The 14109-nt window shown below is 31.9% G+C and overlaps 2 protein-coding genes across 2 annotated transcripts; both read left to right on the plus strand.

The window, feature by feature from the left end:
- Positions 1-2803: 2803 nt before the first annotated feature.
- LOC134705127 (uncharacterized) lies at positions 2804-4032 on the plus strand. The gene has a single exon (XM_063563884.1). It carries the CDS (start codon positions 3087-3089, stop codon positions 3747-3749), a length of 663 nt encoding a protein of 220 aa, XP_063419954.1. The 5' UTR covers positions 2804-3086; the 3' UTR covers positions 3750-4032.
- Positions 4033-7315: 3283 nt separating this feature from the next.
- Positions 7316-8156, plus strand: LOC134705128 (uncharacterized). Its single transcript, XM_063563885.1, has one exon. It carries the CDS (start codon positions 7396-7398, stop codon positions 8080-8082), a length of 687 nt encoding a protein of 228 aa, XP_063419955.1. The 5' UTR covers positions 7316-7395; the 3' UTR covers positions 8083-8156.
- The last annotated feature ends 5953 nt before the right edge of the window (positions 8157-14109 follow it).

Below are 14109 nucleotides of genomic sequence, written 5' to 3' on the forward strand. Positions count from 1 at the left end.
GCTCAATGGCTAGAGAAAGAATTGTAGTGACTTAGGGGTAAAAGGTCAAGTTAGGCCAGCTATTGATAGACAGAAATTTTAGAGATTATTATTTTTCTCAAGAAATCATCTTTTGAATCCTATGTGTTACAAATGAAAGTTTACCATAGATGTATGAGTTTACAGATCTTGGTTTGATATTGTCTATGAGTTTAGAAAGACCAATTTTGCTATCATATATGAAAGGTCAGAGGCAGTGCATTAATCTAGTTTGTTGAAATTTTAATTTTTTATTTATTATAATAGGTGTGATCTTTGAACTGTATGTCCAATTATTACAAAACTTTGTTGGATAATGTCTCGTAGTGTTGGAACAAACCCCATCAATTAATGTTAATGGGATAGTAGATCAACAAAGGTCAACTAAGCTTTTATTATATGGACACGGACAAAATAAGGGTTTCTGTATATTAATTGTAAATTGTATGTCAAAATTTACCAACAGTGGTTTCTTTATACCTCAATAGGATTTTTGGGCCAAAGATTTGGGACTCAATAATTTTGTCAATTTGGGAAACAGTTTGGTGTCTATACGTTTTCTTTTGGACCAAACTTTTACCAAACTAAGCTGGAGATTGCCATTTCAAAATAATCTACCTGTTCAATAATTGGTAGATTATTGGTCAAGCGCTTAGTACATATAACTTTACAAGGAAAATAAAGAAAAAATATGTTTCATGACAATATATTTGCGTCATATATCGGATCTTTCCCGATCTTTGGTGGATAATGCATTTTATAAACTTGTACCGTGACAGGATTCAATTTTTAAAATTACAGCTATTTTAACCAAAGGCGAAACTACAAAAATACTGGTATCCCGATGAAAGTTCCAAAACAGAAAGTCCCTATAATCTAATAGCAAAGTTAAAAGCACAACTACATCAAACGAATAGACAAGTCAACAACGTCATATACCTGACTTGGTACAGGCATCTTCTTATGTAGAAAATGATAAATTGAAACTGGTTTTATAGCTCTAAACCTCTCACTTGTATGACAGTTGCATCAAATTCCATTATATTGACAACGATGTGTGAATAAAAAAGCAGACATAATAGGTAAAAATGTCAAAATAGGGGTACAGCAGTCAACACTGTATCACAAGCTTAATCACAACAACAACAAACAATTAACAAAGGACCACATTATTAATTCGTAGGAAGATGATACCCTTTGCGTAGTTCATCAGACAGCAAAGTCTTCTCTGGTAGTAAATCACAATTACAACCATCAATTAACATCAGAAGTATCAACTAATTCGATAATAATGCCTATTTACATTAACAGTGCTTAAGGATCTGATCCATTGGTTTAGAGGTATATGACATGTAAATCACAATCACATCAAGCCAAACATGGACATTGGAGCAGTTGATGTTTTGTTATACCATGTATACCCATCCATAAAAAGCTGAAACATTGACTATTGTCTTTTGTTTTTGCTGCTATGCTTTGTCATTTTGATTTTTCTTTGTTTACAAAATTGTTGGTGTTATGCCGATGAAGATTATTACACAATCATGAATGCTGTATATCTTTTGTTTTGTTTCCACATCGTTTTCAATTTAACTAAATCCACCGTTATATACATAAGAAGTATGACAGTTGTTATCCATTCGTTTGATGTGTTTTAGATTTGTTTTTGCCATTTGAATACGGACTTTCTGTTTTTGATTTTCTTTGAAGCTCGGTGTAATTGTTATTTTACTTTTTACAATGACACCAATCAAAACATCTGAACTATTGACTACCTTGGGAAGAATGCGACTTTTGACAGATGCCACTTATCAATAAAGAACTGAAATATTGAATAACTTGGAAAGGATGCCCCTATTAAGGACATCAGCAGGGTATTCATAGATAATTTATCAAGATGACAGCATTTCATAAAAAGTTGAAAAATTTAATACTTTGGAAAATATCACCTTTTAGAAATAAAGGCTACAGTAATATACCGCTGTTTAAAACTCCTAAACTGATTGAGAGCAAACAAACTAAAACCACCGAGGAAACACATCAACTCTAAGAGGAAAACAACGAAACGACAGAAACACTTAAGTACAACAAAAAACAAACGACAATGCAACATACATAGAAACGAACTATTAGATAAGAACTGCCATTTTCTGACTTGGTATAGAACATTTTAAGAAAACAATGTGGATTGAACCTGGTGTTGTGGCTAGCCAAACCTCGCGCTTTTATTGCAATGTTAAATATACCGCTAAAATGACAACATATGTGACATGACAGAAATACAGTACAAATAAAATGCAATAACATTCATAAAACAGTACATCTGCAGTGTATCCACTATTTGTATTTGTAAATCTCATCCGTAAATATGTAAAATATTGATTACATATTAAACGATGCCCCTTTTTGATCTTCGTTTAGTATAGGCAATACTGGTACGTAAGTGAATATGATTTATAGCTTACAACACATTATTCCATCATAATATTTTGAAACTAATTACTATTTTGTGTTTTTCTTTCAACCTTTGTATGTTTGATTTTCAACGAATATTATATGAAGCCTACTACATATACCAAAAACAATACACAACAGCTATTTAACGATATGTAAAGCATATGATAAATTTCACATGTTGACGGTGGCACTCATTGATCCATACGACTGCATGTTAAAGTGTTATTATTAAATTTAATAATGATCATTCATTGTATCTATCTTGTTACACAAAAAAGGCTTATCACAATAGTATTAATTTCATTACTTTTAAAAAATAACCGTGTATTTCAGTTAAATAATGTAAATATCAAGAATACATTATAATCATTTATCAATAATCGAACTTGAAGAAGTGGAACTTGTGGAATCATTCATATGAAGAATTGTTAACATTTCACGTTTTAAAGTTGATTATTTATGAGTTTTAATGTTTTAGAATAACAACTTAACAAAATGTTCAGATAGATGTAAAAAAATACATTGGAAATGTTGGTTTCGTGGAATTCAAAGGACAATTGTACTGACGGGATTTCAATTATAAGGGAATATTTCAAATTATTATTCAAAAAATGCCTATAATATTTCGTCCGAATAAAGTTGGATCAGAACCTGATTCCAGTGCCATTCCGGAAAATTGTACTGCGCAGTTAATGCATTATTTTGACTGTGTTTGCTCAGTATTAGATTTAGACTTTATAGAATACAACATTCAGAAACTTAGATCTTACAGAAGTTATTACAATTTGACCGACGGTGAAAAAAGAACGCTCTTCATGTTATGTGGATTATTTTCAGTAGACGTTATGCGAGATAAATGTATTATCGAGAACGAGGCTTTGTGTGATGATGAACATGTGAAGTTCTTTTCGTTGCTTGCTGTTAAGACAATCGTAGAGCCAATCAAATACATTGAAATAGGTGAACTTCAGATCAAGGTAATACAAATAATGTTCTATAAAGAAAGTTGGATAAAGAAATTTTATCATAAACCTATGGAATACTTTCATGCATTATATTCTCATCTTAATGAACATCGAAAACCGGCAACTACTATTGACGCATCAATTGTAAGGACGACTTCTTCCCCGGTTCAGCATAGCGATAGAAAAGATTTTATAGAAAGCACCAAGGGAAATAGCAGAGGTCACAAACACAAGGGATCTCTGTCATGGAAGAAAGCGAATGACACGTCTCGATCTCATACTTCGTGTTGCTCCTGTAGTATTCTATAGAGAAGTTATAATTTATAATGAAAGGAACGATCAAAAACGCAGGACACTGCAAAATAATTATATAGACAGAATAATGAGAAAGGAGAATACTTTTCTAACTTTTATATTAAGAATAAGTTATTACAACGTATAAAATACCCAAGTTAGAATTAATGGCCAATAAATGAAATCCACACTGGCGTATCTTTTTAACTATTATGCTGAATAGTCAGCGGTTAACGGCGTCAAATGTTTATCTTGGTATAAATAAAGGCAACAGTAGTATACCGCTGTTCGAAAGTCATAAATATGTTTGTAGTTGTTCTATATCCTAGATAGATCTACTCTTAAAAATATTCATGTAGTTGCCATGGTTATTTCTGGAGATTTTCGATTGGCTGAAAGTTTATAATTTTATATTATGAGCTCCTTTATGTTAGGAAAGCCGTTTAAAACAACATGGAATAACCTCTTAATTTTGAAGCTTCAAACGTGCGTTGTTGTCTCGATCCAATGAACTTATAGCAAAAACAGGTACGCACTGAAATAATACTAATAGGATTAACACAGTCAATGATTCAGAATCTTGATCAGTTACCTAACAATTGACGAAATTCTTGAGCAAACAAATATAAAGTAGTATGTTTTATGCTTCCTGTTTCACTGAGTTCAAAATTAAAAAAGAAAAAAATATATAACAGTTAAAATTTAAATTACTTGTATTTCAATTTGATTTAAAATAATTTAAAATAATTTGACAGATAAAATCTGAGGTATTTTAAATGCAATATAATAAATTAGAAATGAAATATTTTGACGGGATTGAATTGGCAAAGTCCCAAAAGAAGGTATCGAAGATTACTTGGAAGTTGTACACTTTAATGAGTAAAACCAACTTCCTGTTTTAATATTACAATGTGATGATATAGTGAAATCAAACTTTCGAAAACACAACCTGGCACTGCATGGTGTCGAATCGAAAAAGAGTCGGTATAGAAAAAAATACAACAGCTGAATTCCATCAACTATTTGAACTGTATGTGACTGTATGTTCTCAGTTTACACGAACCAAATATGAGTAAAAGAATGAACTTTTGCCGCCAAGAGTCAAACAGTCATAAATGACTACCGTAAGCGTCACATAAAATTTTATTGTGATTTCTCTGAGGTCAAAAATAAATATCTGTTACCGTTATTTTTGGAAAAAAATAAATGTCATTGATCAATTAAAATCAGTCGATTCCTTTTATCGTCATCAAAGAAATTTAATCATCATGCACCAAAAATTACCGTTAACCATATTTGTCAAATTGTTTTACAGTTTTTGTCATGACGGTAACCCCTATTGCAACCTTCAAATATTATGAGACTGTAGTATTGTTTTCGAACTCGGTGACGAGGAAAATGTTTTGCTATTACTTCTATGTGCAAAATTAAGTCATATGTGGCACAAAAAGGCAGAATCATTTTCATAATGAGGACGTTCGATGACGTGACACATGTGTTTTTCAACATAAATACAGAAACATTGACATTTGCAGCATCAGCGTCAGTCATAGAAGAGAAGAAAAATGTGGCAGTAAAAAATATAATATTTCGCAGTATGGCATGGTTAAATCGATATTGACTTTTGCATTTTTGTTTTTGATTACGAATTTATCAGCTCGAATATCAGATGTTCTTGCTGATATAGTCAGTAACAAGACAAAAAAATGTCAGTATTCTATATTTTTTTGTAGAGCCTTTCCAATAAAGCCCAAATAGAACGACGGTTTAAGGGTAGAATAGGTTACTTAGGAAGTGACTTTTGAATGGTCAGAGGATGACCTTGTGCTAATGATCTTGAATTTGTATCTGTGGAGCGTAAGGCATTGGATGTATTATTTCATTCTTAGGAACTTATTTGCGGTATTTACGCCATTTCATTTCCACATTAGCGAATGCTTAGTTCTTCGGCTTTTACGATTACACATATTCTTATCGAGTTCTTGAAGTTTAAATGCATGTTAAAATTGGACGTATTATTGTCCCTTTTTGACATTTCAAATTATTTAAAAAAACGTGATATTCAAATTATGTAATTTCCATACACTAGTTGAAATAAGATTATAAATGTTTCTCGTGTATACATTATAATTTACAGTAGAATAAAAGAGCGTCTTTAATAACAACATATTTTACCGTTCGAATTGATGATCATTTTATTATCTAGGTTTGCACGATAATGAGTTCCCTGTAATAACATGACCATATGGATCGTTTCTATGTTATTTCTTTTTCCAAGTCAATGTCACAAAGAAGTTGTGGTATGATTGCCAATATGACAACTGTCCACAAGACCCCAAATGACACAGACATTAAAAACTATAGGTCACCGTACGGCTTCCCACAATGATCAAAGCGAATTGCATATTGTCAGATATAAAAGGCCCAAATAGACAAATATAAAACAATTCACACGAGAAAACTAATGGCCTAATTTATGGACATAAAAAAGATAACGAAAAACAAATATGTAAAACATGAACAGTTTATTTTCTATCTATAACTTTGAATGTCCCTCTGGTATCTTTCGCCGCTGTTCTTAACTGCGAAGTTTTACTTACTCGTGTTGAAGGAGAATTATGTTCCGTAAAGGCGACAAATGTAAAACTAATAATAATGTATTTATTGATGACATTTTGGATGCTTTTGTGCTAAAACTGTTTTGGTTTGTGCCAGTAGTTTTCAAAATACCTAGCATCGTTTGTGCCAGTAGTTTTCAAAATACCTAGCATCGTTTGTGCCAGTAGTTTTCAAAATACATAGCATCATTTGCGCCAGAGTTTAAGTTTTACGATTACATAATTCGTTAATAAAATCTTATTTTTATTTACACTCGAGATGTAATTTTTAAAAAGATGATTCGTTAAAGAAGCCATTGGAGGCCGATATGGGAGTCTCGGGAGGATACCATGGCCAATATTGAAAAGGGTTGTTATAATCTATTTATCATTTGCCATTTGATTAGAGATTTTCCGTTTTGAATTTTCCTCTGCGTTCGATGTTTTTGTGATTTTACTTTTTATATGGTAGGTTTAGAAACAACGAACAAAGACAATTGAAACCACAAAGATGGAATAACAACTTTTTGGTTATACAATTTCGCGTATGTATGTTTTTGTCTCTAGTAGTGGATCCGATAACGAAATTCGAACAAACACACGTGTTATCAAAATAATAGGATCAACCAAGTCAAAACTGTTACTTATGATAAATAAATAAAAAGTTAAATAAAAAACATAACAAATAGCAATATCAACTTATTACTATTTAAATAAGGTTGTTTGGTTTTAAATATCCTGTTTACTCGAATTTAAAATTTTAGAAGGCAAAATATAATAGTTATACCTAGACAAATTATCTTTGGAAATTTACACTATTTTAATTTGATTTAAATGAATATGATATATATTTTTAAATAAGGTCTAGAGTATTTTAAACGCAATTTGATAAACAATAAAAGATAAAATTTGACATGTTTGATATATTAAACTGGCATATTTCCAAAACTCTATGGAAGATTACTTAGAAGTTGTACACCCCACTAGGCAAACTTCCTGTTTCAATTTTAAAATTTGAAGAATTAGACATTGTGAAACTGAACGTTAAAACATAACCATCTAATATGGCACTGGTACTGAATCGGAATAGAGTTGGTGTTGAAAATACTTCAACAACGGTTGGAGTCCCGGAAAACCCTCTAGCAAGATTGATGTATTATTTGAACTGCATGTGTACTGTTCTTAGTTTACAGGAACCAAATATTATGAGACTAATTAACTATAATAATTTTTTCGATCTTGGTGCTGAGGAAAAGGTTTTATTATTACTTCTGTGTGCAAAATTAAACCCTGTGGCACTGACAGGACAGTGTTTATTTCACGATGAGGACGTACGATCAAATGCAGGTCGGGACAATGAGTTCTACAACATAAATGCAGAAACAATGACGTTTGCGGCATCAGAGTCGGTCATAGTTGGTGAGAAAAGAGTGGCAGTTAAGAAGATAATGTTTTACAATATTGCTTGGTTAAATCGGAATTACATTGAACCAATGAAGTTTTTTTTAGAAGACGAAGAAGATGAAGAGCCGTCATATGTGCAAAACAGGCCACAAACTGCAGCTTATTATCATCAAGCTGTGACATATTACCATCAACAACCAACACAAAACCAACGACCAGCAATCACCTATAACCAACAACCATCCATAACATACAACCAACCAACGACTCAACAGTCATCCTACAACTACAATGCACCATCGTATCAACGTCAGAACTCTTGCAGTAGCTGCTGTGTTATCTTATAAATCAGATTTAACACTTCCGGTATATTTTTTTTTATTTAAAATTCGTTTATTGTTATTAGTATATATAGCAATTATATTTAGCTGATCTGTAAAAATAACATCTTCATGCCTTATATATCATGTACTGTAGTACGCCGCTAGATTAAAACTGACGTGGAAAGGTAACATATGGCCACCGAAAGCTCTTTTATTGAGAGCCCAGGTGGTCGTGTGGTCTAGCGGGACGGCTGCAGTGCAGGCGATTTGGTGTCACGATATCACAGTAGCATGGGTTCGAATCCCGGCGAGGGAAGAACCAAAAATTTGCGAAAGCAAATTTACAGATCTAACATTGTTGGGTTGATGTTTAGACGAGTTGTATATATATATATATATATCTTTTAAAATATTTATCTCGTTTAAAACAAAAGTATACAATGTATTTATATTTATATATTATGCTTATACAGTGTCTATGACGCAAAAAAGGAATACATTATTTCTGTTTTTTTCCCAACTCAAATGTCAAAATAAAGTGTCTAAAATTATTCAGTTGTCATCATTCCTATCACACACACTACACCATCTATGTAATTCTGTTATATGCATGCAACGTTTCTTTTTAAGAGTAAATCTTGTTTGACTCTGAGTCAAAATAATTTGTCTAATTTGGTTTACATGTCTATGAGAGGACTGCATATAAAACAATCCGGTCACCTACATCGGTTAAATGCGAAGTAGAGTGTTTTGTGTAAACTTTATTCAAATGACCTATTTGTGTTAAAATGTCTTTTGAGAATCTAAAATAATAGAGATTCCAAAACCCAAGTCGAAGACTAATTAGCAGCTCCATTACAAAAAAAAAATGATGAAAAGACCAAGCAGTGTAAAACCAAACATAGAAGGCCAAACACTTAGCAATACAAAGCGAACCCCATCACAAATCGGTTGATTCGGAATGGTTGGATCCTGCTCTATATTTAACTCAAATGAAATACGTTGATAAGTTATGATTTAAGGAATAGCAGATGTACCCTTACTTAAATTATGACGATACAATAATTTCGTTCACCGGGGCAAAACAGTTTAAAATGCACTAGTGACTCTGAATAATTACGTTAAGCTTTAAATAAAGAATAGGATTTCATTATTGTTGTTCTTTTATTTTCCTCTTATAGTTGGTATGTTTCCCTCAGTTTTGGTTTGTAAGCCAAATTTGTTATTTTCCTCAATCGATTTATAACTGTTGAACACGATGTACTATATACCTTTATATACCTTGAAAATTATATAGTGTCGACCTCAGTCCGATGTCGTACTTTCTTACAATTATGTGGAATTTTTTTGTGTGTAAGGATTCCAACTTCAATTTAAGGGGGTATGGGTGTCTTCCTCCAACTTGAATGTAAAAAAAGAGAAACAAAGGTGATTAATTTTTTTTTTATTATGGCATTTCAAGGGGAGGTAAATCTAAAGCAGTGCATTTTCTGAAGGAATCTACATGGAATTTTCCTATATTTTTATTTTAAAAATGGTGTTTTTTCCGGTATAATCCATACAAAATGTGTCATTTTGTCACGTCCTGTAGCTTGAGAAAATGCGCGGTGACCTATCATTTTTATTATATTTTTCAACATACATTTGTATATCAATAGATACTGCGTTTTTGCAAAGTATGAACGAATTCTATCATTTCTATTTTAAACTCACATACCACCTTTAAGATGGAATTAATATTTTTTTAAGAGCTTGCAGCGTAATAAGACACAACAACTTGCTTAAATAGAAATTTGCTGAAATCTTACAGTTGAACCATTTTTAAGCGTAGGACATATAAGTTTTTTTCAAAATATTCCATAAATGCTACTGCCATGTTTGTAAGTTTTTAGTTATCAACCAACTGATTATCGTTAACCTCGTGATCCTGTTGGTTTATGACGTAACAGGCGTTATAATGCAAGCCTACATGATATACATCAGCTTACAACTGTCATCAATGTTGAAGATGGCTAGGGAAGGAATGAAGAATAATTCAATACCATAGTGGCATACACTTGTGAATAGTGTTTTGTAATTAATAAAACTTAACAACATCTCTCTCTCGAAATTAGGTATATTTATACATTGAATGAGGGGTCTTGAATATGCTGAATTTTGCATAAAATTTTCAGTTGGTATATACTCAATTGTCTAGGCTACCACGTTGGGACAACAGAAAACAAAGAAAGATAAGATAATATAGTATTGTCCAATTGTTCTGTTCTCTTCAGATACCGTTGCTTAAGAAGAATGCTGAACTCATGAATATCATATTTTGGAAAACTCAGGCTTATAGAATAAATGTCTTTCCTTTGATTAAATTTAGAGGTTTATATACAATTATGCCAACAAGTTTTCACCTGCAAAATTCAATTTCAAACATCAATTTTTTTCATAAAATGTTCGATTTCAAAAAGATTAATTTCTTGATTAATGTCTTTTGAACTTTTCGCAGCAATACATGATGTCAAAATATCTGGATATATACAGTTTAATAATGTGATATGGAGAAATCTTGTACTACTCTAGACAAACACCAGGGTTTGATTTTTTTCAAATTACAGTATCTCAGTGTACCCATACTCATTTCAATGACTCGAAAACAACCAATAAAGAAGTTGTTTTAACATGGCTAAAAAGTAATGATAAGTAATAGATATTCCACACAGGTCAAAGGTACATGCAATCATATAAGAACTGAAAAAGTAGATAGTAAAACAACAAAAATACCTAACCCTGAGGAAAATTCAAAGCAGAAAGTCTGTAATCAAAAGGCAAAATCAATCAACGTGATGGAAATCACCCATGGAAAGATTAGAAGAGTAGTTTGAATTATTTCATATTAAGGTATGGTGGGGAAAATGAACATTTATAATGCACTATTGCTGAAAATTGCATTAACAACAGGTCTTTAGAAGGAACTTGCTTTTCCAGAATGAGGATAAAATGAGCTCAAAATAAATGATATGGGTCTCTTAATTTGCACAATTTTATTTAAACTGCAGTTTATATCTTATCGAAATCATGTTGCCTGTTCTGGACTTGTTTAAAAAAAAAATTGCAAATCAAAAAATTCTTCTAGCAAATGTTATTTGTCCTTTTTAACTTTTTTGGATTCGAGCGTAAATGATGAGTCTTTTGTAGACGAAACGCGCGTCTGGCGTATATACAAAATTTAGTCCTATTATCTATGATGAGTTTATTTACCAACTATCCTCGTAAGACATAGATCTAGACCAACAGCTAAAAACTTTAGAGTGTCAACAAAAATTATCTAAGAATGTTGTTTCGGGGCATTTTGTAAGTTGAAACAGAGGTTATATGACATTGAAGATTAAAAGTTGTAGAGTGCCTATAGATCAATTTTTAACGTCTTTTTCAACACAGGGCATTGAAAATGTACTTTTTCAACGTACACCAATTAAAAGCTTAATTTATTGAAATGTGGATTCTTTCTTGATTGCAAAAATATATATTCACTTCTTATAAAAATTCAAATGACTAAAATTATAATGATTGATGGAAAATAAAGTAATAAGCAATAGTTTGTTATAACTAAAATATTTAAAATATTAAAATGTGAAACTGTTATCAGATACAATTTACAGAATCACTTTATGTAATGTAGATCAAAAGTAATTGGCAATAAATAAATCCATCATCCTTATAAACATCAAACATCTAATATACACATTTGTGTTTTCAATTATGAGGTCAAATTCTTGTGTATTAAGAATTAGATGTATATTGAGTAGTCTGTATAATTATGTAAGACTGAGGTTGATAGGTAATGTGGTTAATTTGATTGGCAGTTTCGGAGGTGTGTCATTGTAATTAAAGGTCCACCTTGTCTCTGATTTTTTAGTGATAATGACAGTTGTCAAGCAAACTAGTATTGTATCAATACCCACTTACCTTATCAAAATGTTTTAAAACTAAAGGCTCTAAAGAGCCTGTGTCGCTCACCTTGGTCTATGTGTGAATATTAAACAAAGGAAGCAGATGGACGCATGACAAAATTGTGTTTTGGTGATTGTGATGAGTTTGTACATCTTACTTTACTGGACATTCTTGCTGCTTACAATTATTTCTATCTATAATGAACTTGTCCCAGTAGTTTCAGTGGAAAATGTAAGTAAAAATTAAAAAAAATTATGAAAATTGTTAAAAATTTAATATTAAGGACAACAACTCCTTAGGGGATCAATTGAGCATTTCGGTCATGTTGACTTATTTGTAAATCTTACTTTGCTGAACATTATTGCTATTGCAATTTATCTTTATCTTTAATTATATTCAAGATAATTACCACAAACAGCAAAATTTCCTTAAAATTACCAATTCAGGGGCAGCAACCCAACAAAGGGTTGTCCGATTTTTTTTTTTTAGTTATAAGCCAAAAACTGCTTTTTACCCCTATGTTCTTTTTTTTAGTCATGGCGGCCATCTTGGTTGGTTGGCGGGGTCAACGGACATATTTTTTAAACTAGATACCCCAATAATGATTGTGGCCAAGTTTGTTTTAATTTGGTCCAGTAGTTTCAGAGGAGAAGATTTTTGTAAAAGCTAACGACAGACGACGACGACGGACGCCAAGTGATGAGAAAAAATGATAGATTCTAACAACCTCAACTGGACAGATTCAAACAATACAGAATTCTAACAACCCAAACGAAATAGATTTCTAATAACCCAAACATGATAGATTCTAACAACCTCAACTGGACAGATTCAAACAAGACAGAATTCTAACAACCCAAACGAAATAGATTTCTAATAACCCAAACATGATAGATTCTAACAACCTCAACTGGACAGATTCAAACGAGACAGAATTCTAACAACCCAAACGAAATAGATTTCTAATAACCCAAACATGATAGATTCTAACAACCTCAACTGGACAGATTCAAACGAGACAGAATTCTAACAACCCAAACGAAATAGAATTCTAATAACCCAAACATGATAGATTCTAACAACCTCTAGGTATTCTCTACCAGTCATGGGTTTTAAAATATATGATTTTTATTTTGCAATCTGTTTACTAGTACATACAATTTTTAACAAGTATAATAAGCCGAATTTCAAGATATTGATATCAAAATATATGAGATTAGTCATCTCATTATATGTTACCATTTTTATCCTTGCGTTTGCCTCCTAATAAATTGAATTACCAGCATTCTTGTATTAGTTTCACTCTATTGGTTACCTTATCATTAGGTGTTGATCTCATCGCATGTGACCATATACTTAATCGAAATAAGATGTGGTATGTTGCCAATGAGACAACTATATAGCCAAGTCGCAATGTGTAATAAATTGGTTCGCTGAGTGCAGCCTGATACGACTGCAGATGTTGAATCCTGAACAGTTGGGGCAAATTTGGACACAATATTAAAATTTTGATACCCTTTGAATTTGGATTGTGATCAAATTTTTCGCATAGTATAGGTTTCTGACACAAAATGAATGTCAAAGATCTTACAAATCTATTGTGCAATACTGTGCAAATAAAGATTCTACTTGAAATCTTTCAAAATTTGAAACCCCCTTACTTTTTGAATACCCCTTGGAGCAATTAACCCCACACTCAATCCTAGCCTTTCCTTTGTAGTATGGAACCTTGTAGTACAATTTCCATGAGTAATTTCTGAGCAATTGAAATACTTATACACAAGTTATTATCCTGAAATTAGAAAAATGCTTGTTATTGAGCCCTTTTGGGCCCCTAGTTCCCAGCCTTCCCTTTGTGGTATTGAACCTTCTTCTTAAATTCCAAATAGATCCATCTATGTAAACTGAAGTGATTGTCTGGAAACTAAATGTGTTTTTGGAAGACGACACAGACGACATCATCCATTATATGACCCAAAAATATTTGTTGCAGTCGTATAAAAAATAAACCTAAGTTAACAATTATAGGTACAGTCCTCAATAGAGAGCCTTGGCTCACTCCAAACAGCAAGCTTTATAGGGCTTCATAATGACTGGTGTAAAACCATT

Source organism: Mytilus trossulus, chromosome 2 (genome assembly GCF_036588685.1).
Source record: "Mytilus trossulus isolate FHL-02 chromosome 2, PNRI_Mtr1.1.1.hap1, whole genome shotgun sequence".
NCBI classification, from domain to species: Eukaryota; Metazoa; Mollusca; class Bivalvia; order Mytilida; family Mytilidae; genus Mytilus; species Mytilus trossulus.